Source organism: Beta vulgaris, chromosome 3 (genome assembly GCF_026745355.1).
Source record: "Beta vulgaris subsp. vulgaris cultivar EL10 chromosome 3, EL10.2, whole genome shotgun sequence".
NCBI lineage: Eukaryota > Viridiplantae > Streptophyta > Magnoliopsida > Caryophyllales > Amaranthaceae > Beta > Beta vulgaris.
The window spans coordinates 38,759,343-38,786,029 of NC_079204.1; the positions used below are offsets into that span (position 1 = coordinate 38,759,343).

A 26,687-nucleotide genomic window follows, 5' to 3' on the forward strand; every position below is an offset into this window, starting at 1 on the left:
ACATGCTGCCACGCAAGGAAAGGAGAAAGGGAAGCAAGAAAGAGCTCATGTGTGTGTGAGTTCGTGTCATAGGGAAGTCTTGAAAACCGCAAGCAACAAGAAGGAAGGGAGACAACAAGTGCTACAACTACGTCAAGGCTCTAAGTTGGACTTAGGAGATAAGGTGTGGTTGTCCCTAGCAGCTCAAAGACTCCATGTGAACCACAAAAATGGAGAGCCTATGGATGAAGGACCGTTTGAAATTGTTGAGAAAGTAGGCTATGAAACGTTCAAGGTGTTGCTAGGAGGTGGCATATGTGCAACATTTCCTTCATGTGACTTGGTACCATGCTTTCCAGATTAAAAACTTGAGACAAGTTTTTTTTCTACAGGGGGAGTATGATATGAAATAGAATAGTAATTATGTAGATATCTAGTTCTGTTAGAATTCTATGTAATTTAAGGTGATAAAGGAATCCTATTATAAGTAGGAGTCTAATTCCTTACCATTGAGTCTTAATAATTATCTATATTAGGAGTGTGATTGTGTTAGGCGTGTGATAATTAGGTTTAGGCGTGTGATTATGTTATTTATCTTTTATCTTTAAGCTTTACTAGTCCTAGTAGGTTTAGGAAGTCTTGTAGTATAAATAGGCTATTTCGGCCAATCTTAATAAGGTGTTGTGTTTTTGAGTTTAACCTATTCCTTGTGGAATTAAAGTTTTAGGAGTGAATTCAAGTTTAAGCAGTGAATGCAAACCCAGTTATTATCACCCTTGGTTAGGAGTTGGTAATTTCATATCCTTGAACTTCTTGTGCGTGAGGCATAGGAATTTCGAACCTAAGTCTTGAATTAACATTCAAGATTCACTTTCTTGGTTAAAGAATCAATCAAGAACCAATAAAAATACATTCTCTCATTCAGATTCATTAAAGAAACCATAAAGAGCTAATCTTTCTAATCAAGAACTTAAGTATAGCCTTCAATTTCACATCATCTTGGACGGGCTCAATCATAGGTCGAGTAAGCTCTACGATAAAGTCTGCCAAGGCTTGTCCTTTTATTGCTTTTCTGGGTTCAAATACTAGGTCAAACATGTTCAACTACACCGCCCATTTTAACATTCATCTAGAAGCATCCATCTTATGTAGAACTTATTTGAGGGACCGGTCAGTATAGATAAGGATGCTAAGAGCCAGAAAATACGACCTCAATTTTCGGCTGGCCATAAGAAGCGCTAGGCCGAACTTCTCCACCAATGAATATCTGCATTCCGCATCTTTTAACACATGGCTTACAAAGTAAACGGGGACCTGCACCGACTCCCTTTCAGCCAAGAGAACTACACTTACTGCTTGAGGTGAGACGGCCAAGTATACAAACAGTTTTTCCCCTTCGGTCGGACTCACCAAGCGAGGCAACTGCCGTAGATGCTCCTTTACTTGCTAGAGAGCTTGCTCCGCCTCTTCCGTCTACTCAAAATTTTCCTTTTTCTGTATCGTTGAGAGAAAATGATGACATTTGTCCCTAGATTTAGATAGAAATCATCCTAGGGATGCCAAACACCCGATCAGACGTTGAACTTCCTTGACCTTGGACGGTGATGTCTTTTTCAAAATTGCTTGAATCTTATCAGGTTTTGCTTCAATTCCTCTCTGGTCGACCAGGAATCCCAAGAACTTTCCTCCCACAACCCCAAACACGCATTTTTAAGGATTCAACTTCAGCTTGAATTTTCTAAGAGTAAGAAAGGTTTCTCGAAGATCGTCAATATGATTTAGCTCCTCCTGGCTTTTGACAATCATGTCATCAATATAAGCCTCCATGTTTCGCCCTAGTTGTGGCTGGAAAACTGTATTTCTTAGCCGTTGGATGGTAGCTAGCGCATTGCGAAGGCCAAATGGCATTCTCAGCCACACATAGAGCCCCTTCTCAGTGATAAATGAGGTCTTATCTTGATCTTCTGGCCACATCGGAATTTGGTGGAAACCGGAGTAGGAATCCATGAAACTTAATAGCGCATGCCCAGCCATGGAATCGACTGATCGATCTATCTTAGGCAGAGGAAAACTATCCTTTGGACAAACCTTATTTAGATCAGTGTAGTCTACACACATCCTCCAGGTTCCGTTTGGCTTAGGGACCATGACCACAATTGCTATTCAGTCTGGATAATAAGTCTATCTAATGAATTTAGACTTCAGGAGCTTTTGCACCTCTTAGTCGACGACCTGATTTCTGGGGGACCCAGGTGTCTCTTCTTCTGCCGAATTGGTTTTGATTAGGATCTATGTTCAGCTTGTGAACGACAATTTTGGGATTAATTTCCAGCATTTCTTCTATAGTATATGCAAAAACGTCTTCAAATTCTTTCAATAGCTTGACCAACTTGTCCTTGAGCTTTGGATCTAAACCAGATCCCATCCTCAGCGTCCTCTTTGGACGTCTTTCATCTAAACAAATCTCCATTTCTACTGGGTCTAGCCATTCTAGTCCAATTCCCATGATGGCCATCACTTCTTCTGATGAAGCCTTTTCTTCTTTGATGGCCATACACTTTCTCTTCTTACTGGGCAAGAGAATGGACGGCTTGCTCATTTGAGGGGCCTTCATTTGAGATTTATATCCACCATAGTCTTCAGATCATCTAGCTGGCCTTTAACAATCTTGGCCGCCTCATTATCTATTCCCTTTGGTTGTTCTGATTTTTCTCCCTTTCATGATGAGGGTTTTTAAGTAGTAAGGTAGCATTCTCTTTCTGCTTGTTGATCTCCATATAGAGATCCAATCTTCCCCCATCACACTCGAACTTCATTAACATCAAATGAGTAACAATCACTGCTTTGATGTGGTTCAAGGTGGGTCACCCGAGAATGACGTTGTAAGCCGTCAAGTCTCGTACCACGAAGAACTTAACGAACAACGTCCGGGAGGGCTCCTGACGGGCAAGGTGACAGTTCCCATAGGGTGTATTACTCCTCCTCCAAACCCAATTATGGGATGATGGACTGGGTCTGGGACTAAGTCACTCTCATTAAACTTCAATCATGATAAACAGTCTGCGCTGATGATATCTGTCGAACTCCCGGTATTATTCAAAATCCTTCTTACTCTCAGGTTGGCAATTTTCATCTCCACAACCAATGGATCGTCATGGAGAGTTCTCAATTTCCCGCTATCCAGCTCACTGGCTACTACCTTTGGGAAGGGGTCAGACTCTGCTTGATTGGTAAGCATTATCGGGCCGAGTTCCCTCAGGTAAATTTTATGCCCCCGGTTGGTCGGACCTCCTGTTGCAAAACCTCCAGATATAACAAGCACTACATCCTCGTCAATACTCTCACTTTCTTTTCTCTTGCTCCGACGGTCATCTCTTTTCTGAAACTTTCTTCCCCCTTGGGGTAGATATGAATTCATCTTTCCTTTTCGAGCCAAATCTTCCAAGGCTCTCTTCAGATGCTTGCATTCATTTGTTTCATGGCCACAATCTTTATGGAAGTGACAATATTTGCTCTTGTCCCTATTTCGATAGGGAGTTTTCATTTCAGATGGCGCCTTTTGTGCATGTTGATCTTTTATCTCTAAAAGAATGGAGTATTGATCTATACTGAATTCTATAGGTTTCGCCGATGCTGCTGGTTCACTTCTTTTACTTCTTCAGGACGAGGTCGTCATTAAAGTCAATGCCCAAGTTTCAGCTTTCTTGGGATCGTTCTTTTTTGGCTGAACTGCTTCTTCAGTCTTTTTTATTTCTGGATGTTTTGCCTATGCACATACTTCTGTTACATGAATGAATGTTTCAGCCTCCCGGAGGGCTTCGGCAAGAGTAGTGATCTTTTTCTTTACTAGATCAAATTTGAAACTTCCTGGCCTCAGACCCCTGATGAAGGCGTCAAAGGCCACTCCTGCATTCAGATCTTGAATCCGAAATGCCTCCGATTAAATCTCTTAACAAAACTTCGCAAAGCCTCCTTTAGTCCTTGGATAATCTTCCCTAAATGCATGCTAGTTTTCTGCTCTTGTCGATTTGCTACAAAATGGCTAGTGAACAGAATACTAAGCTCTGTGAAATTATTCACTGAGTTAGGAGGAAGATTATTGAACCACTTTTGCGCTACCCTTTTCAAAGTAACTGGAAAATTCTTACACCAAGTAGCATCATCGACTGGCTGAACATACATCTGATGTTTGTATGCCAATAGGTGATCGTCCGGATCGGTAGTTCCATCAAAGGGTTCTATCGTGGGTAGCATAACCTTTGAGAACGGACAAGACTCCATGATTCTGGACGAGAATGGAGTCGGCCAGTTAATCTTGAGTTCCCCCCGAAGGCCCCTCAATGGGTATGTGCTCCTAACGATATTCCCTTAGCACGGGATTATATGAGGCGTTGGCTGGACAGCCGAAGATCTTTGACTTCTTCCTGCAGTTTTGGATGGTAGCCTTAATGGAGGATCTCTCATGTAAGGTGTGGAACCTGATGCTGAGCGCTGGAGAGCGACTGCCTTCTTGGCTTCCAGATACTCCCTAGATCCGTCTCCATTTTATGACCATTGAGAGGTATATTGTCTCTTGGACGGACCACCAACTTCCAATCCATTTTTCTATGTGGCTCACTGACCGTCGGCTGCTTTCCTTTGGACATCCGCCTGGACACTTCCTACCGAGGAGGCCTGCTTGTCCCTGGGCAGCCCTCTTGAGACTGTCCCCTAGGTGGAGCTACAGCAGCTGGGTCTGGATTAACTTGGAAAAATAACATGTTGTTCTTGATTTGCTCCTCCACGACAGCAGCCATCATGGTCTAAAAGTCATTCAAGACAGTTTCCAGATGGGCAGCCGTCACTAGACGCTCAGGATTTTCTTGAATGATAGGCTCTCTACTTCGTTCAGAAAGGTTGACAATAGCAGGGGGCCTATCTATTCCCCTTGGTGGCCTTTCATCGCCCACCGTATCCTCCACTTGAATCTCAAAACTCCTGTTTCTAGCCACGTTGGATGAGTGACAATCAGTCATTATTACGGCTCCCCATAGACGGTCCCAAATGTTACGTAGTGCTAGACTCGTAAATTAATAAAACTATCCTCAACAGTATGTTCTATAATAAGAGACTTGTGCAACAATGTCTGGACCAATAACCCGAACCTGAGCTCCGCCTTCAGACCTGCAAAAAGGGACCTACCCTGGAGGTTTGGATGGTATTTCCCCCTACGAAGCTTAAGTTAGGTATCAGGAGTGGAAAGGAAACTTTTAGAGAGAGAAGGTAGAGAGAGAGAATTTATGGCAGAATAACAGTACACTGCTTTGAAAAACGTACCTTTCCCCTGATTTCAAGAACTATTTATAGTGTCTGAAGTGACTGTTGTACCTTGATGTCACTCTAATTTAAGAGCATCGGATTGGCTGAGCAATAGTTTTATGATACATGGCGATCATTGATTAGAGAGTACACATCATCCATTCTATAAAGACGTCCTTTGTAAATGTTGGGCCTAAGTACAAATTGGGCCAGAAGGAGGGCCAGTGCTACACTCTTTATTCAAAAAGGTGTACTTTAGGCCATACACCTTTTTGGACCATGTACTTTTCCAGCAGCAGCAAAGGAACAAGATGGAGCCACGTGTCCTACTTATAGCCATTGATTTTTAGGCTATAACAGCTCTGATACCACTTTATAGCATCTGGATAATTCTCTCTTTTTCAAAAATACTTTTCAAATATAAAACTTAGAGAATCATCAAAGAATTATCGTCCGTGTGATAATATATCAGCTTATTCAGAAATTTGTTGCGGAAAACATATAATTAAACTTTAGAATGGAAATATAATAAATAACTAAATAAATTTAAAACCAAACACATTGTTAACTTTACCTTCAAACCAAACTTAAATGTAAATGTATTTACTAAAACAATAAATAGATCATTTTGCTACACAAGCTCTCCATTCCCAAAACCCCTTGATGTATCATCTGCACACTTGTAGATGTCAATGCATTAAAAAATCTGCTCACCAAGAATGGGTCGTCACAGGATCAATAAGGCAAAGCCATGATCAACACATACAAACAAAGCACATAGTTAGCAAAGCTGAGTACTACATAATAATAAATAAACATTTCTAATATGATACTCATAAATATTAAGCAGGGATAAGTAACAACATAACAATCTGCAGATAACTTTTACTCAACTAAACTTTAACAATCTTTTTATTACTTTAATGGAATAGTCATTGGACCGAGTTGTCTAACTAAATCCAACCTTCACCTAGGAAGAAGAAATACGGGCGCGACTCTGTATTCCATAATGACTTACAATATCGAGAAATCTTTTTAATAAAATAGGAGCGGTGATCAATCCAATTCCTAGAAAAAGCCATGGCACGACCACCATGTACCCTCAATTCCGGATTAGCCAACTTCAGTTGTGCACTAGTTTAAAGTTTATTAATATCCAAGTTTAACTTTACATGATTTACCAATTATTACTTGTTATGACACACAAGCAATACAGATAATATATAATCAAACATAACAACTTTATTCTTTTTATCTTAGGATTTAATAAGTGATCATACAACTTACAACCTAAGATTAATTCCTTCTGTATATCAATCATTCTTATTTATTGAACCTAGACAACAACCAACTTACCTTTCAAAGGTTTAAATAATCAACTTACCAAATAAGACCCACAGTCCTCATAAAGTAGTGAAAATAATAATGTAAGGGAGCACATGATTAAATCATTGTCCAACTAATAAATATATTAACCCCCCGTGTGAATTGATAAATGAAGTTCCCAACCAACATGCTTGCATCAATATTCCATACAAAAATGATATTAATCTCATAAATATATTTGATACTTAACATATTCGCACTCAGACATAAAACATGTAAAATCCAACATCATAGCACTAGTGGAAAAAACCTCATCTGTCACTTAGTAACAGATGTGAATTTTTAAAAATCGCATCATAAAATCAACTAAAAAATGAGAAGGAAATCTGGTAGGGAAATCTGATACGGTCATCTTGTGGACCGCATCAGATTAAGAAATTGATGCGGTTTTTTTATAATTTGATGCGGTTTCTAGGACCGCATCAGATTTACCCTTTTTTCTATTACAAAACCCGCGTTTTCACCAGCCCATTTCCCCCCACCAGTCCATTTCCCTCAATTCCACCGCCGATTTCCCGTTTAGTATAACCCCCCCCCCCCCTCGAAAACTAAAACCTCCATTTCACACACCCCCCCCCCCCCTCTCTCACTCTCATTAACCATAACTTCTCTCATTTCATGCCCGGTCGCCCCTAACCCACGAAACCCTACCCTCTCACTCGCCCCTCTTAATATCTCCAACTCCTCTTGATTTTGAGTCGCCATAACCCTAAACTAAATATATAAATTCTTGATTTTGAATCACCACTTGAGATTTTGCAGGCGAGCATCGCATTTCTTGATTCAGTTGCAAAATCAGAGAATTAAGGCGGCATGGATGCATCTCTTCCTTCAGGGAATCGGAAGAGTCTATCAACTTCAACTTCGATAATTTTGAGTCCATTTAATGCTCCAACTTCAATTTTAACCGCCATTGATGCATCTCCTCCTTCGGAAATGCAATTGGTAGGGTCTATCGTATTTTTGAGTTTGTTTAGATCTAGGTTCATTTTTGTTAATTTTCATTTCAGTTTTTTTTTCCTTTTTTTTTTTCTTTTTTTTAGATCTAGGTTTGTTTTCGTTAATTTTGATTTTAGTTTTTTTTTCCTTTTTTTCATTTTTTAGATCTAGGTTTGTTTTCCTTAATTTTTATTTCAGTTTTTTTTCCTTTTTTTTTTCAGTTTTTTTCGTTGAGTCCAGATTTTGCAATTTTTGAATGTATATAGTGTTTTTTTTAGTTTGGAATCAATGTGGATGTATTTCACTGAATTTTTAGTTGTATGCCAGTGTGTATTTTTTGTTTTAGTTTGGGATGTATGTTTCTGATTTTTCGTTTTGTTTCTATATATATATATATATATATATATATATATATATATATATATATATATATATATATATATATATATATATATATATATATATATATATATATGTTTCTGATCTCAATTTTTGTATGTTTTGTTTCGTTTTGTTTTGGGATGTATGATGATTTAGCATTAAGTCCAGGTGATATTTCGTTTTGGTAGTTCAGTAGGCTTGCAGGTAGAGATGGCAATGGGTAGGATCTGGACAGGGTCCTCTAGGATCCAGATCCAGATCCGTTTTTTAGGCAAGGATCCATATCCTACCCGGATCCACTGGGTAATAAGAATGAGGATCCAGATCCAGATCCGTATGGATCCTACGGATCCGGGTCCTAAACGGATCCAAAACGGATCCTTGCCTATTGTTTTCAAACTACCCTAATTTCACAATAATTAAAGATTTTAAACAATAAAGGCATCTAATATCAACCAAAAAATACATTTAATTTTTGAAAAATGACCATTGCAACTACTTACTACTCCCTCCGTCTTTTTTTATTTGCTACATTTTGCCATTTAGGGGTGTTTCAATTTATTTGCTACATTTGCAAATATTTCCATATATACTACATAGGTCCCACACTTTATTTACAAATTTGCCATCATTCCCTTCTTGATTTTGTAAATGTTTCCATATATAATACATAGGTCCCACAATTTACCTATTTGCTTTTTTGTTAATTCCATTTATGTCAATGGTCCCCACTCCCTCCTTGGTCTTTGTGAAAAAGTGCTTGTAGCAAATAAAAAAAGACGGAGGGAGTATTATTCAATGATCAAACGATAGATTAGTTATCAACCTAATTTTCGAACTTAATTATCCGGTAAATTTGCACAAAAATCACACATTAATTATAACAATAATCCAAAATTCAAGCGAAAATCTGTTTTACATGTAATAACTAATATTATAATATTATCAAAATATAATATTAAATTATAATAATATTATAAAAACTGGTAAACGGATCTGGATCCGGGTAATTATTTAGGACCCGGTCCAGATCCGTTTTTTCCAAGGAGGATCCAGATCCTACCCGGATCCATAGGGTCCAAAATTTGAGGATCCAGATTTGTCAAAAATGGATCTGGATCCACGGATCCGGGTAGGGTCCATTACCCACTGCCATCTCTACTTGCAGGTCTGCAACTGAACTTTTTTTTGACATACAATGCAACAAACTGATGCGGTTCTTAGAAAAAACCGCATCAGATTATCACCTAATCTAATGCGGTTTTCCCTCTAAACTGCATCAGATTATCATTTTCTGATGCGGTTTTGGACCGCATCAGAATGATTAGTCAGCTGCTGCACCCCCACCTGATACGGACCAAAACCGCATCTGAAAGGCTAGTTTTGATCGCATCAGGTGTGGTTTTTTCCACTAGTGTACCAGTCATATATGAAATCACAAAGTTCCTATACATGATACTACATAACTTTCCTTCCTAAAATCATGATATTACATCAAACAACACATATGTATGTACGTACCTTGTGTAGACAAATTGATAGGCCACTTTTAATCAACTTTAGAAGTCGCCTACAGAGAAATCTTTGCCTAAAACAACCAATAGAATTTATAATCAATACCCCAAATAAATTCCAATAACTTTAAAGACTTTAAATTCCCTTTAAAAATATTTAAAAGTTGTTTTTATAATTAGAACTTCAATTACTCATATTCCCTAGCACAGTACTACTATACCAGTCATGAAAACCCATAAAATTCCATTAATAAGAACCTTTCTAAAATTCCAGCAACTTATAAATGATTAAAACTCCCTTTAAATATACTTAAACATGCTTAAGTTCATATTTTAATCAATTTCGTATTTTATAACATGCTACTATGATTTTTCAATCTTTAATATCCTAAAAATCCATGCTTTGATAATTAAAATTTCAATTTAAACATAACAATCAAATCGTAATTTTTATTCTTTCAATACATAATTTATATAATCATAAATTCATCATTAAAATAGTAAATTAAAGTTTTTAATCATAATTAGTACCAAAACAAATCATAAAAAAACATAATCTTTAATCAAAACATGAGTAAGAAGAAAAGTAATCAAACTAATAAAAGAAAGAAGAACAAAGGAGAAGGCGCCGGACAAGGACCAAGGCGGCGGCGCTCGAAAGTGGTCGGCAGCAGTGGTGGTGGTGTAGTTGTGGTGTTTCTTGGTGAAGAAGAAAGTATTTCTTGAAGAGAAGAAAAGAAGAAGAAAGAAAGAAAAACGTGGAAAGGAGGAAGGAATAGTGGATCGCCTTTCTTGAGTGGGAGGAGAGAGAAAAAGTTTTGTGTGGGGTAAAATATTTGGGTTCAAGATATTTATAGGTAAGTTTCCTTTTGGGCTTAGGAAAAGGCAATTAGCTATTAAGCAGGACTGAATAATGAATAAGATTGAGCAATAAACTCCTAACATTACTAGAAGTTTCTTTTCCTAGTCCAATTAGTATTTGGATTCCTCAAGCCCAATTAAAATTCTTTTTTAAATCCAAATAGTATTTCAAATATTTTTCAAAGCATGTCTTAACAAAATATTTTAACTTCCTTAAATCCTTAAATTAATTCCTTTGACTTTCAAAATAGTCAACCTTTTAAATAAATAAATTATTTTAAACTAAATTATATATAAATATATATATATATATACACTAAAATATATTTATAAAACCATAAATTTACGGGGGATTACATTTGACTAACGGTGTTGGACTTTCGTTAGTCATTAACCCCTAATTTTCCACTAACCCTAATTAACTAACCTAAATCTACCCCTACCCTAACCCTAACCTTAATCCAATACACTAACCCTAACCCTAATCTAATACCCTAACCCTAACCACCCCACCCTTACCCTCACTGCCCCACCATCCCTTCACCACCGCTGACCCTCATCACCACCCCTTCACCACCGTTGACCCCTTCCCCCGCTAACCCCCATCCTCCACTCCCTCGTTGACCCATTCCCCTCCTGTAGTCGTGTTTCAAAAAATCTGGGTACTCCCCACTAGGTTGTTCTCCACCAGATTGTTTTTCGAAAAATCTGGGCTTAATGGGTTTCGAAAAATCTGGGCTTAATGGGTTTCGAAAAATCTGGGCTTAATGGGTTTCGAAAAATCTAGGTTGAATGGGTTTCTTCGAAAAATCTAGGTTATTGGGTTTCTTGGAAAAATCTGGGTTTCGACGAAAAATGTGGGTTGAATGGGTTTCTTCGAAAAATCTAGGTTATTGGGTTTTCGCGAAGAATCGGTGGAAGGGGAGGGGGTTATCGGGAGGGAGGTTGCACGACGGCAGGGGAAGGGGAGGGGTAATTCAGTAGGGGAAGGGGGGTTGCGGGGAGGGTGGAAGGGGATGTTGCGGGGGAAGGGGGAAGGGGGTTGTTGGAATAGGGTTATAGGGGTGGTGGGGGCAATGGGGGCTGGGTGGGCTTGGTTAGGGGGTGGGGTGGGGGAGTTAGGTGTTAGGATTAGGATATTAGGGTATTAGGGTATTAGGGTATTAGGGTTAGGGTTAGGGTTAGGGTTAGAGGGGGGAATTAAGGGTTAATGACTAACGGAGTTTAATGCCGTTAGTCATTAAGGGTAAGTGGATGTATTTTTTCAAAAGTGAAGGGTATATGGTGCAAACAAAATTTGTCAGGGATATATGGTGAAAAAACCGTTAATAAAATAATCGCATTTTCATTTTCATTGGCATTCCATCATTTTATTTATGCTTCTAATTCAATGATGAAACTTAAATCACCTAACGAACTTGACTAATAGTAATAATAAAAAAAAGATCTGAAATAAAAAAAAAAGAGAAAAATAAAAAAAATGGACATACTTTGGTTTAAGAGTTATTCCCCCTCTTCCCTCAATCATCTATAAACCATCATTAGCAAAATATCCCTTCGACATCAAAACTCCACAAATATGCTCTAAACCTTCCATTACCCTAAACCAAGAGCTTGTGTGCAAGCCTTACTACATAAAAAATTAAAAATGATCAATGCCAGGAAAAAAAAGTGAAAAAAATTCAAAGTGTGAAAAAAAAGCAAGAGCAAAAGAAAACGCACAAAACAAAAGATTCAAGCATAAAACAAAGCCAAAGGAAAATAGATAAAAAGTAAAGTTAGGGGGCTTGCACACAAGCTCTATCTCTCATTCAAATCCCTTCAATCCATCAGAACCTTATCCCAACCAACTAAACCTTCATATAAGCCTCAAGCCTTAAACCTTTCAACCTTTCATCAATCCTAACTCCTTTTTCAAGATATGTCCAGCTCGCTAGGTTGAAAACCTGAAAGGGCGAACTAGGCAAACATTAGCGCACACAAAAAAAAAAAAAATCAGATAGGGAACTACGAATGGTCTGTTTCTGCAAGGATATGTAGGAATCCTCATCTCGCGGTCCGACCGCTTCAACAAAATAAATTAATCATGGTCTAATGATTTAACTGTCTAGAATTCAAGAGCATATCCTTTCTAGATCCTGACATAGAGTTGAGTCTGAACCTAGCCTCGTTAAAACCTTTTCCCACCTACATTCAATTGAGTCACAAATTTAAACTTTTTATCTTTTTAATACAATTTCCATGAAGGACTCTATGACAATTCCATGGTTTCTGGCGATATTTGACTTCGCCTATAACAACTTCCAAAAGAAAAATTCCTAGCGATAACTTTCAACGTTCAAGACAGATCAACTGCATTACAATATCAGATCAAGTACATGACAAATTCAAGACAAGCTCACCCAAAGGGGGGTCTTCCTATGTGTGGTGTTTCCTCCAATTCAAATCAAACTCCCGAAGAGATGTAATTCGCAGACCTCATTTACCGACCCTAATTATTTACAAAAAATACTTTTCGAAAACTATTCTATCTATTTTTGATCATTCTATCATTCTACCCATCTTCTAGACTTGCAAAATTCTGACCTTGCATTGTAGCCTTGCAAAATCCTGACCTTGCATTGTAGCCTTGCAAAAATCCTGACCTTGCATCTTATACATTTTAGTCTTGCATAACCCTAACCTTGTATAACATGTTATCCCTTAGTTTTACATAACCTTAATCCTTGCATAGCGTCTCATGCATCCTTAGAGAGTCTAAGTTTGCATTATTGCATCATTATGTGCTTATCTAAGTTGTTTTCACCTATCGGCTAACATCTTCTTCTGCAGTGATTAGATTGCTTATAGTTATTATCCTGCATGCTAACTTTGTTTTGTAGAGACCATTGTATATAGATCAGTTCTAAACGACAAAGCATTTAGAATCGTTCCCCGTCCTAACACCGTATACTTTGACTTTCGGTTTCCTGAACCTCAGTCAAAGTGGGGGCTTCTGTAGACACATAATCGTGTCTTCCCATTTAAGGATCCAATGATGAAACATGTCGTGGTCTTAATTGATCCGACCCAAGGACAGAGTAGACTGAAAAGCTATTCAAAACCATTTCGAAAAGTGTTAGAGTCCTATTTTAAAGCTCAATTAATTATTCATAATAATCAAATTAATTATTCATAATAATTAATTGGAGTCCAAGGGTTCCTCCCCTGTGGTAGTTCGGGGATCTTCTAGGGCTTGAGCACCCCGCCGGTCCCATACCTCTCTAGGTTCATAGGTGTCATCTGCCGTATAATTGACACCTTCACCTCAAAGAAGTCTTCGGCTTTATATCGTGTTAGTGCATAATCCGCTAAGGAGAAGTCTTCCCCCCTTTTAGCATGCAAGGCATACATATTGTTGAGGCAGTCTCCACTAATGATTTCGTCATCTTGGAACGGAAAAGGGCACACTTTTGATGGCCCCCCCATGTGAATCGCTAGAAACATGTAAAGTGTATGGCTAACCCAATAACGAAAGTTTCGTAAGGGGCCGGGACTGGAGCATGCTACCATGAGACCAAGATCTTCTTTCTAAATAGATTTGATTCGGAACTAAAAAGTGATTACGGAAGAACCTTCTCATAGAAGAAAGCAATAGGCCGGTTTGAAGAGCAAGCTTGATAGTTTGAGTCCAACCCTTTGAAAAGCCCAATTAATTATTTAATGATAATCATTTATTTTATTCAAATAAAATAAATATTTGCAGAGATATTTTCATAATCGGATTTAATCCCATAAAATCAGATATCCGTGGTTAGAAGATAAAAGAAAATGTTTAAAACACATTTTTTTATCAAAAACTGTTAAAACATGTCAAAAACAAGGCAGTGCGTTGAGCGTAACAACGTGTGCCTGCCTGCGCCGAGCGCACGTGTCCTGACATGTACACTGCCACATAAGCCTACGCTAAGGGCACATAAATGCCACATAAACTTATATGTCATATAGAGTCCTACGTCAAGCACACTTCTCTGCGTGAGACGCGACTTTTCTTTCTTATCTTATTCAAAAAGCGTACCATGTGTACGCTTTCTACTGGGCATGCCGTGTCATGCACGTGACATGTCAGTCTACGCCTGACGCAGCTGGCGCGTGCGGCACAGTGTCGTTTTCCCTATAAATACGCCTGATTTCCATACGGATTTTTAAGGACGGGTTTTTCACGTAACACTCGACGAATACCTTACGAACCTATCAAAAAGTTATAAAACTTTCCTACAAAACTCATACTTTCAAATAGAAACACATTTAATCTGCATACTTTTATCCCCTCAAAAAAAAAAATCTACATACTTTTATACATTCAAATTTTCAGGTTTCACGATTGCTCAAAGTTGTCAATCTCGCAGACCGAAGCTATGGTATAATCCCGAGGGTAATTAAAAAAATCCTCTAGTTTTATATTGAAGTTGGTAACTGTTTTCTTTCCTGATGTAGATCTTTAATGTAAAATCGTTCTACTGTATATTCTAATCCTTTATTCCTTCACTAGTAGAAAAACAACGATTTGCGTCCCCTGATTTGCGTCGCACTGAAACGGAAATGACGCAAAAGGGTAATTTGCGTCGCACGCAAAGAAGAGCGCGACGCACATCATGAGTAAATGAACACCAGTACAAGCTATATGCGTCGCACCTACCATAGGTGCGTTGCAAAAGCCTAATGTGCGTCGCATCTTATTTAACGTGCGATGCAAATTCCAACCCCAATTTGCGTCATACCTCCTTCATGTTCGACGCACATACTAAAGCCAGGAGGCCCACTTCCTTTTTATTTCATAAACCTAGCGCCCAGATTTCATCTCCTCTCTCTCCCCCTCTCCCTCACTAATAAACCCTAAATTTTTCCATCAGCCGTTTCATCATACTTCTCCCTCTCCCCCTCTCTCTCTCTCTCGCCCTCTCCCTCTCCCTCTCCCTCTCCCTCACTCAACCTTAGTTCCTCGCCGTTTATCACACCAAGACACCGGGAAAAAACGTTTTACAAGATTGAGAGTGGTGTTGTTGCATCCAAAGTTCGTATAATACACATACAACAAAATTAAGTTGGTGTTAACAAGCCAAATCATGTCTGAGAATGCAATTGCTCAGATCGAGTTATTAACACTTGTCCTTCCGGCGAGCGAATCTTCAGCACAACACCAACAACGACGCCGAAGACCCGACACCACCACCAACGGCGCCGAAATCCTTCGAGTTCCTTGAAATTCAAGGACGAAAATTCAAGAAGAACGAGATTTTCTCAAATTCAAGAACGAAAATTCGAAGATGAACGAGATTTGAAGAAAGAACTGATGTTAGATCTGATTTTGGCGATTTAGGTTTTTTTAAATATATTTAGTGCAATTTCATTCTTGCATGTTAGATCTGATTTTGTTTTTTTAGGTTCATTTTTTTAATTTTGTTTTTTATATGTTAGATCTGAAAATTTAAGGTTGCTCTGATTTTGTTTTTTAAGTTCATCATCACTCTCTGATTTCGTTTTTTAAGTTTGCTCTGAATATAGTTGACTGTTTTTGTTGATTTTGTTGGTGCACATCTTTTTTCGATTTTGTTGGTGCACATCTGATTTCTTTTTTTTTAAGTTCATCACTTCTAATTTTACGTTTTCAGAACCATTTGTAGGAGAAGTGGAGTTCTGTTAAGGTGAAGGGAAATATCATTCATGAAAAGAGCCGGTTGCGACAACGACAAGATCTGTGATTAGGCTTTTATTTAATTTTCGTTTTTTTTTTTAAATTCTGTAATTCTGTAATATATTTACTATATTGATATTTACTCCCTCTTCTCAAGATCTAAGTAGAATATTTCTCTTCTGTAATTTCTCTTTTATGATTTTTCTATAATTTTCTCATGTAAAAACGTTCCTTCGCTTCCATTCAATGTATAATTTGCGTTGAAATTCCAGTTGGTTTTCGTCCCTTCGCTTCTATTCCAGTTGGTTCGTGTATTTTTTTTAATTAAAAATGTCAATTTGCGTCGGATGTGGAGACTTGTCCGACGCAAATGACTTTTTAAGGGGTTTACAGGTCTAAAAATAATATTTTTTTTTATTAAAATACTAATGTGCGTCGCACATAGCCCGAGGTGCGACGCAAATCACTACTGTGCGTTGCACCCAAGGCAATGTGCGACGCACATTACCCTCTGCATTATTGGGCTGGGATAGCCATCTGCGTCGCACCGTATACGAGTGCGACGCAAATAGCTGAACCATTTGCGTCGTTTCCGCATACGACGCAGATCGTTTCCGAGTCATTTCCGTCGAGGGCTTTGGCGTCGCACCAGAGTCCGACGCAAATAGGCGCCTCACATCCGACGCAAATCGCCTATTCTGTACTAGTGCTTCTTTTTATTTATTTTTATATATTATTATATGCTTGCCTAATTATTCTATGCATATTGTATATTGTCCAGCTTTAATACTTTTATCACCCACATGTTATTTTTGCTAATCAATACCTAAAGAACTGTTCTAATTAATATTAATCAGATTGATTTGGACAACCTGCTAGGTTTCTTGTAATATTGATTGCATAATAACATATCACTACAAAGTAGTCTTTTATGTGTTTCCTGAACCAAGTTAGACTAATTATTTTTAGGGTGCTTACAACATTATGTAAATATTCTTTTGCACAAAAATTGACATGAATTGGTAATTAGTAGAGGCCAGCAATGGGCAACATAGTTCCTAACTGTGTTTGTCCCCTCACCACCCAACTCAATCTTTGGTTTATTTTGAGTTTTGACCATCTATGGAGTCTAGACGGAGAAATCTACATCGGATAAGCCACTAATTTGTATCTACGGTTTCTCATATCCAATTAGGTTTATGATAAAGAATTGTTGGCAACTTCAACAATGTTTTTAATACAAAAACCTTTATAGTGGGTTAGTCAAATCTAATACACGTGCACGCTCATCCCATGTAGGCGAAATAAAAATATGTCCAATCGATGTTACTCCTGCAGCCTCATAAGCGATTAATTGGTAAGATTATGTTGGTCTCATTCCACTTTGTAGTATCAAATCAATAGTAACTGCTTTTTCAGCAGTCATTTTTCATTTTAATCTATGCAAATGCTGCCAAGCCCTTCTTGTGAGCTCATGGTTATACTTAATCACATGATCATCCACCTTAGACTTACCATCAACAGCCCTTTTTGTCCTTGTATAAGCCTTGCACCCAATCCTTATAATAGGTACTTGTCTTCTTTTTTTTTTTCCTGATATTTTGTCCTTGTGGTGCGGGTGTTTTTTTAGTGGCATTGCATCGAAAGCCTTATTTTGAACTAATGAATTCCTTTAATCTTATCTCTATTTCTCCCCTTGTGTGTAATCGTGTTGTGGATTGTCTCACTCGAAATCATAAAGCACTTGCATTTTTTTTTTGTATCTTTGACGAATTTCTTCCAAAGTTCCTATAAATCCCACTAATATTGCTTTGTGTTCTTCTTTTTTCCTTTTGTAAAAGAAGCTAAGTAAAATTCTATTTTCCTCTTAATTCCTCTTTCACTAATAAACAATAATTGACTTATTTAGTTGTGATGTTTGTAAAACTTAGTTATGCATTTATGATGTATAGGCGGTGTTACTTATTAGCTTAGTCAAAGGTTACTAGCTCAGTGACTTATGTTTGGGTTACTAATTAATTTACTTGAATTTTAATCACTTGTTGTTAGTGTGAGAGTTTAGCTAGAATTTTATTGGAGTTTGTTAGAATAGGTATTGGTTGCTTGTTCAGTTAATTAGGGGAACAAAAATGTTTAGTTCACAGGTTACTAGATATGTATACAGGTTACAGATTAACTCAATCACTGGTTATAATCATTCAGGTATTTAGGAGTTTGTAATATTATTTTTACAGGTTACTGATAAATATATTTTTAGGTCACTGATTCTAAGGTTATATATGGTTACTCATTAAGATATGTAGACGAGTTTGATTCATATATATATGGCTTATCGATTATCAACTATCATTGATGACCTAAAAGCCTAACCAAGGATTATTAATTAACACATTGAAAGGTTACTGATAAACTTAATACCCAAACAATATATATATATATACCTAGGAGTTATTGATAAACTTAATACCTAAACAATATAGATCTAGAGGTTAGTGATCTATATACCTAGGGGTTACTGATGAATTTAATACCTAAACACTATAAATATGTAGATGTTACTGATTTATATATTTAGGGGTTACTTATTATCATATGCGTGGATTACTATAAATATTTAGAGGTTACTAATTATGATATTTTTGGGGGCTATTGATTATAATAGGCATGATGTTACTGGTTAATGCACACACACACTAGTAATTCGAATACTTAGGGTTACTAATTAATCTAAGAATGGATTACTTATAAGCGTAAGAAGGTGTTACTGGTTTCGATATTTTCAGGTTACTGATCATCATATGCAGCGATTACTCACTAAAAATATTTGGACGTCAAAAATCTAGTAGATAATAAGAGGTTACCTTGTAGTTGGGTGTTTTGGAGAATGTATTCTTGTATTTCGTTACCAGTGATTGAGTTTATTCCAAGGTGAAGCATTAGTTCTTCTATTTCATCTAGATCCGTGAATTACTGTGATTCTAGTTTGTTAGAGTTTGTCATTTTCTAAGTTTTGTTGAATTAGTTTTCAGTTTGTCTTTTACCTAGAAAATAAAGACATGCTATTAAAAATAATAATAGGCGTTTTTCCTCAATCAAATTAAATGCATTGTTTGCATGCGCGTGCAGCGCGACTACACCTATAATTACGCTTGTGGTCGACCCTCTAAAAGACGCGTTGGCAATCTTTTGGTTTCGTTTATTTCACAACAAAAACCAAATTTTCCAAAAAAAAAAAAAAAAAAAAACAGATTCAAATCTCAGAAATGGCGCCATTCGTGTAGTTATCCACTCTAAACGAAAGAAGTTGGTACCGGTAGGAGAAAAACGAGAGCTATCATCTTCACCTTGAAAACCTTTAACAGCAGTAAATCAATGGCGGACGGACTCATTTCCAGAATCTTCTCAGACCTCGAAGCTCACAATAATCTTAACCCACAATCACCCATTTCCCAATTAACCCTTTTAGACCTTCAATCTCTCTTAAACCCTAAAAATCAAACCCAAACCCTAAATTTCAACGACGACGATGACATTGATGATTCACCTCAAATTCACCCTCTTTGGGACGAATTATCCAGCCATGGCCTCTCTCTCTCCTCCCTTATCACCCCGATTTCCTCTGCCATGGATGCTGGTACCCCTTCTCTCTCTCTCCTCGCTTCCACTGTTTACTTATCCCTCTTTCTCTCTCCTAATGCTCCTGTTTTCTCTCTCTTCACTCCCATGTCATTTCTCTCTCTCCTCCACTCCATTCGCCTTTCGCTCAAGTGCGGAAAGGCAGGTTCTTCGCCTTCATTGCCCGGTAATCGGCGAAAAGGGGGTCGAGGTAAGCGGGGCAGGGTAAATAATTCTAATGAGGGTGATGATGATAATGATGATGGTGGTGGTAGTGGTGGAGGAGAGAGATTGAGGGATGAATTTGATATAAAAATGCTGTTGAGTGTACTTGATAAGTTGGGTATTGTGCTGCATTTGGTGCATTTGGGTAGGTTTCCTGATAGTTTGAAGTCTTTGGTTCAAACTGTGGTTGAAGTTCCAGTTTTGGGGATTGATTTATGTGGGAATAATTCTGGGAATTGTAAGAAGTTGTGTGATTTTTGCGCCGGTATTTTGAGGGAAGTTTTGAGGCCCGAGCATGGTGAACAAGAAAAGACAGCTGCTGAGGTATTGAAATTTCTTTCACCCTTGATTTTGTCGACGAAATCTCATGCTAGGAATTTTGCTCTTTTGTTTGTGAAAAACGAAATGATGAAAATGGCGAAAGATTCTAGTTCCCTGAAAAAATCAATAGTGAATTTGCCAAGGTATTTAGTTCAAAAGGCGCCGGAGAAATCTGATGCTAGGACCTTAGCTGTGGATTCGGTAATGGATATTGTCAAATCTATGGAGTTATGTGATCAAATTGGATTTGTCGATTACGTTGTGAAGATGGCTCAAGGGAAATCCCACCTTAGATATCTTGCTGTTGATCTCATCTCAAAGCTCATAATGTCATTACAATTTCATTCGGATCCAGAATCAGACGGTGAAGAAGAATCATGGAAATCGAGGTGCTTGGTGGCATTGATTCAGCGTTGCTCTGATTCAGTTGTAGGAATTCGAGCTCGAGCTCTATCAAGCTTGGCACAACTTGTGGGTAGTGCATCAGGGGACGAGAGAGACCGAATGGTGTTGAAGAAGGCATTAGGTTTCGGTGATGGGCAAGAGGGGGGAGCTAATGACCTCCTGAAGAAGAGGTGCATAGATGAAAAAGCAGCTGTTAGAAAGGCTGCGCTTATGCTGATAACTAAATTGACTGCTCTTGGAGGAAGCTCCTTGGATCCTGACATTCTTAAGTTGATGGGAATGACATGTTCTGATCCACTTGTCAGCATAAGGAAAGCTGCAATATCAGCTCTTTCAGAGGTTAGCTTACTATTTGGTTCATCTATGTAGTTAGCATGATTGAGAAAATATAAATTGGTTGTAGTTAAGTAATTCAAGGGGTAGCTGAGTATAAAATCATAAAAAATGTTTTTCCTTAACCATAATGTAGATGCATTTACGAACCCCACGTTTCTTAGTTCTCTCTGTTCTATCTGCTGCAATCCAGTCTTGTCCAGTTGCACTTATTCATGTTTCCAAAAGTTAATTTTCAGGAGCACATCAGCTTCTACTTAGCATACTTCTATTATCACATTGGAAATCTTACTGGCTCTGTTTCGTTACTGCCTGCATTTTATGCCTATGCAAACATAATTCAGCTATGATCTAGTAAATTGAGGAGTATGGATAACTAAAGTTGCTGAATGCTGCTAGCAGACTTGCAAATATAGGTTGGTTCGATTTAACTAACTCAAGGGCTTGCTGAGTATGAAATCTCATTTGAATGAATATTGTACAAAATGCATGCACCTCAATTTTTCTTAGTCCTTTGTGTTGTCCGTCTGCTGCAATCTGGTCTTGTCCAGTTGCATGCTTGTGTTTCTAAAAGGTATATTTTGGTGGCATCAGTTTCTTCATAGTTCAGATCATCTTCTCACAGAGGAATTCTTACTGGCTTTGTAGGCTTTCAGAACCTTTTCAGATAGAAGTGTTATTGTTGAATGGCTTCATTCTGTTCCACGGTTGATAACTGATAGTGAAACTAGTATACAAGAGGAATGCGAGAGTTTGTTTATGGAATTGGTCTTAGATAGAGTTTCTAGAGCTGGGTCTGCACTATCCAGTGACGTATCAGCGGTCCACAATTCAAAGTCAAGTACAAGAAATTTTGAGAAAGAGCTTGCAGCAATGTACCCTGAAGGAGTCATGGACCTGTTGAGTGAGATTAGCAATGGGGAAGTTACACCATGGGTAAAAAAGATCTGCATTAGCCTTGGTAAGAAGCGAAGACTGAAGCCCAAAATTGCTACTGCCCTTCAGAACATCATAAAAACATCAGAATCTCTTTGGTTATTACATTCCATGCCAATAGAGAACTGGACAGCCCCTCCTGGTGCTTGGCTTCTTCTATCAGCAGTCTCATCATTTCTTCCTAAAGCAGTGGATTGGGAATTTCTTTATCATCACTGGAAGCTACTGGACAAGGATAGAGTTACAGATGATCCAAAGTCTTGTACGGTGGAGGACATTATGCATGATACAGTTGATGGCATGGAATCAAATTCTGTAGGTTGGGCTGGTGATCGTGTTTTATTGTTGCAAACAATTTCTAATGTTTCTGTAGAGTTGTCCACTGAACCTGCTGCACAATTGGCTCATGATCTGCTAAAACGGGTAGAAAGATTCAACATGCATTCAACTGAGGTACGTAGCATGTCACCTATTTTTTGAGCTATATGGGGAAGTAGATATCCTTTTCTCTGAGATAAACCTCTCAACTGAAATCCAAAGGATATCTGTGTAAGTTGTCTATTAAAGAACCAATTAGTTGGAAAATTGGTGCCTGGAATAAGATTGTTTTGCTATGTGCATGTTTTTCTGTCCAATCCAGCAGATTTAGTGCTACAATCATAAATCTTATACCTAATAACTTAGTAAAATGTAATTTTTTGCTAGTTTTGTCCGATACATAAGCGACCTTTTAAGGATCTGATTAGGTTTTACCACTACATCCTAGATTATTTCTGCATGTGTATTCTGCTTGTTATGAGTCTAAGTCGATACTAGCCAGGTCCTGGATTCCCTGAATTTTACTGCGTGATTTTGGTGCTAGATTTCTTGCATTAATTCTTAGGATGCTAGCCACGACATTTCTTGAAGACAGCCAAAACATACAGGGTAAGGACATAGAGATCCAGGAAATCGCCTCAGCTGGCACAACTAGAGAAAAGGTTGCTAAAAATGTTGATAGGGTCTTCTTATAGCAAACAGCTAAATTCAATTTGGTTTTCTTTTTAAGAAAAAATGATGCTCACGGATGGGTTAAGAACAGACATCTGTTATTAAATTGATGACAGCTACTTCTCTAGCTACTGCAGAATCTGCTCACCAGCTTTGAAGATGCCTAATCTGTCTTTAGTTTCCATCTTGTTAAACCCTATTTATCTGCTCAGATAGCATTGTTGACCTTTCTATGTGAATCTTGCATTTCATGGCAGGTTAATGCTCATGTCAAAGCACTTAAAACATTGTGCAAACGTAAGGCTATGAGCCCTGAGGAGGCGGATGCACTAGTTACCAAATCTGCTGATCAAGTCTTTGGTAAAGCTTCCCATGCTATAGATATGTATCTATCAGAAGAGCAACAAACAAATAAAGAGAATGACCTTTTCACACCACCTAGGACTTGTGCTAAAAAGGGTAAAAGAGAGGCTACCTCATCGAGTTTGCTAGTACAAGCTACAACAGCTGTTTACACCATAGGTTCCTTGGTCATCATCTGTCCGTCCTTGGATGTGAAGGCCTTTGTTCCTGTTTTGCACAGTATGATTACTTCAGGAACTCATGAACCAAGGTCAAATAAGCTACCAGGCTCCACAATTTCTATAAAGGAAAAAGCTCCATGTTTGTATATTCAGGCATGGCTTACGATGGGGAAAATCTGCCTTGCCGATGGGAAGCTTGCGAAAAGATATATCCCATTGTTCATACAGGTGTGTTGAGTTATACACCTTACATTACCAAATAACCCGAGTAGTCATTTTGACAATTAATTTAATCTCAAAAGATAGACATGCGTTAGTGAATTTCAAGAGATCAGATCTATTGTTCAATTACAGTAGTTCTATACTTTATTTTGTCCCTACATTATTGCATCTTTATTTCATGTCTTTTTAATATAAAAAAATTATTATTAGGTATTAAGTAACTCGGCATTAATGGGAATCAAGTTGCTCCAATGACCCTATCGCAGGAACATGATAACAGAAACGATAATTCAACTTAGTAATAAATTGAAGCAAACCATATGAATTTCACCTTTCAAACATAAAGTATGCCCAGGTTTCCATGTAAATAACATCATTAACTAGAGAACTCTTAACCAAATCGTGTCTATTACCATGATGTGTAGCTATGGGTGTCTAAGAATTACACGAATTTAATCCTTTTGTCCCACTTTCATCTGTTGCTGTAGGAGCTTGAGAAGAGTGATTCTGCTGCACTTAGGAACAATATTCTTGTGATTATGGCAGATTTTTGTGTTCGTTACACTGCCTTGGTTGACTGGTAAGCCTGTGAATACTTTGTAGGAAACACTGCTTTATTTATTATATTTTATTATATTCACATGACGCTCAAACTTCTGCTTTACGTGTAAACATTTTCTGAATCAACAGCTACATAGCAAAGATTACGAAGTGTCTCCGCGACTCTTGTGAACTTGTCAGAAGGCAAACTTTCATACTACTCTCCAGATTATTGCAGGTTCATTTTTGGTCTTGACTATAGGTGCCATTGCATAAGATGTTCTGCACTTTTTTTCGCATATGCAACCAAGAAGGCAAGCTCTTAATTTTCTAATTTGCAGACTGACTATGTTAAGTGGAGAGGGGTACTTTTCCTGCGATTTCTGTTGTCTCTTGTTGATGAATCAGAAAAGATCAGACAGCTTGCTGATTTTTTGTTTGGAAATATATTGAAAGGTGACTTTTTTCCGTTATTCTGTCTGTTTCATAAGCACTTCATATGAGACCATACTTAAGAAACATGACACTTTCTCTGTATCATATTTCAGCCAAGGCTCCTCTTCTAGCTTACAACAGTTTTGTGGAAGCTGTATTTGTTCTAAATGACTGTCATGCTCATGTGGCAAATAACAAATCTCAAAGCTCTAGAACTGAGAGCAGACTTTTCTCAATTAGGTACCACAATTCTGGGTTCAATTCAATTTACTCTTGCTGTTCCATTTGTATTGTTAAAACTAGGTATTACTCAAGAGCCTTGACACAATACAAATGGGACAAACAAAATGGATATGATTTTTGCTATATCCCTATGTGAATGCATTTTAATGTATAAATTTTACTATTTGACGCACATCCTCACATTTTACCATCAGAGGTAACGATGAGATGTCAAGGTCCAGAAGGATGCACATATATGTTTCTTTGCTGAAGCAAATGGCTCCTGAGCACCTATTGGCCACGTTTGCTAAAATATGTGCTGAAATCCTTGCTGCTGTATCTGATGGTGTCCTCAGTGTAGACAATGTTAATGGCCAGTCTGTATTACAGGTATTATCTCCTTCCTCTGTGCTCATGAACATTTGCATTGTCAGTAACTCACTACACCACGCTTATCAGCGAGCATGGATATGACTCTCCTGAGTTTTCCATAAAGATTTACTTTTATCCCTGATCAATATATCTCGAGCAAGAAGGGTGATACTAATGCAAGATTCCCTAGTATCAGCGGAACGAGGTAGGCAGATGGACGCAATGACATAACTTGTGGTCTAAATTTTTATGCATAATAAATACATGTTAGCTGCTATGGCATGCGTTTGCATTATATATTTTTAATTCTCTTAATTTTTTTTAACTTATGGTGGAAATGGAAGGCTCTACTGAATTGCCACCTCTTGTGGGTCAATCCAATCTATCTTAGCAGGTCACCCCAAAAATTCCTTGTGGATTTAATCCCATGACCTTGGTATCATGAGATTATATCCATTACCTCTAGGCCAAGTATATATAATTCACAAATTTGTGTCTTTGTGCTAATCAGGATGCATTCCGTATTCTCACCTGCAAAGAGATACGGTTACCATCGAACCGTGTATCAACAGCAGATTCGGCTGAAATGGACGAAGAAGGGACAGATGGCGGTGCAGCGTCCACAGCTGCTGCCCGAGGAAGAGCTATAACTCAAGCTGTCAAGAAGGGTCTTATCCAGAACACCATTCCCATATTTATAGAGTTAAAGCGGTTATTAGAGAACAAGAACAGCCCTCTAATTGGCTCCCTCATGGACTGCCTTCGCATGCTTCTCAAAGATTATAAGAATGAAATTGAAGAAATATTGGTTGCAGATAAGCAACTACAGAAAGAGCTTATCTATGACATGCAAAAATATGATTCTGTCAAGGCTAAATCAACAGCTGCAGAGGCCATTGCAACTATGCAACGATCACACTATGCTAATACACCTGGTGCGCCAGATGCCACTAATGAGAAGACCAAGCTGTCAAAGAAACTGCACAGTAATGTAAAGGTGGCTTCAGCTATGGCAGATGTAGCAGCTGCAACTGTTGCTAAGTCTGTACTAAAGGAAGTAAATGAAGGAACTTCAACACCACCATTAAGTTTGCTTAAACTACCTAGATTGAGAACTTCAGAAAAAGCAGGCCTTACTAAGGGACATAAATCTGCAGCTATCTTAGAATCTCTAAGGAAGCGGCAAACTTTTGATTTTGATGAAGAAAATTAAGGTCTACTTGTGTTGTTTTTTGTACATATGTGGGCTTTTAGGCAACATTCTGTTGTAAAGTATAATGCTAAAATGCGATTTATATGTTCTGTCATATTTTTGTAGGATGGAGCTCATCCTATTTACAAAAATTATTAAAAGAGACGGTTTAATTTTAATATATAACTAGTTATTAGGCCTGGGCAATGCCCCGGGTAAGAAAAAATTTCATTTATTAATATAATACTTTATGATAATAACAATAAATACAACTTAGCCTAGTGGTTAAGACTTTAGTATATGTACTTGAGGTCTCGGGATCA

The 26,687-nt window shown here is 37.9% G+C and overlaps 2 protein-coding genes across 2 annotated transcripts; one reads left to right on the plus strand and one right to left on the minus strand.

The window, feature by feature from the left end:
• Positions 1-3,025: 3,025 nt before the first annotated feature.
• Positions 3,026-4,775, minus strand: LOC125495642 (uncharacterized). Its single transcript, XM_048640421.1, has 2 exons — positions 4,645-4,775; positions 3,026-3,635 (listed from the first exon to the last, which is right to left on the minus strand). Exons 1-2 carry the CDS (start codon positions 4,773-4,775, stop codon positions 3,026-3,028), a joined length of 741 nt encoding a protein of 246 aa, XP_048496378.1.
• A 14,312-nt stretch (positions 4,776-19,087) lies between these two features.
• Positions 19,088-26,479, plus strand: LOC104883713 (uncharacterized). The gene is made up of 9 exons (XM_010668267.4): positions 19,088-20,937; positions 21,580-22,320; positions 23,115-23,609; positions 24,092-24,183; positions 24,294-24,381; positions 24,485-24,599; positions 24,692-24,818; positions 25,016-25,190; positions 25,684-26,479. Exons 1-9 carry the CDS (start codon positions 19,405-19,407, stop codon positions 26,383-26,385), a joined length of 4,068 nt encoding a protein of 1,355 aa, XP_010666569.2. The 5' UTR covers positions 19,088-19,404; the 3' UTR covers positions 26,386-26,479.
• The last annotated feature ends 208 nt before the right edge of the window (positions 26,480-26,687 follow it).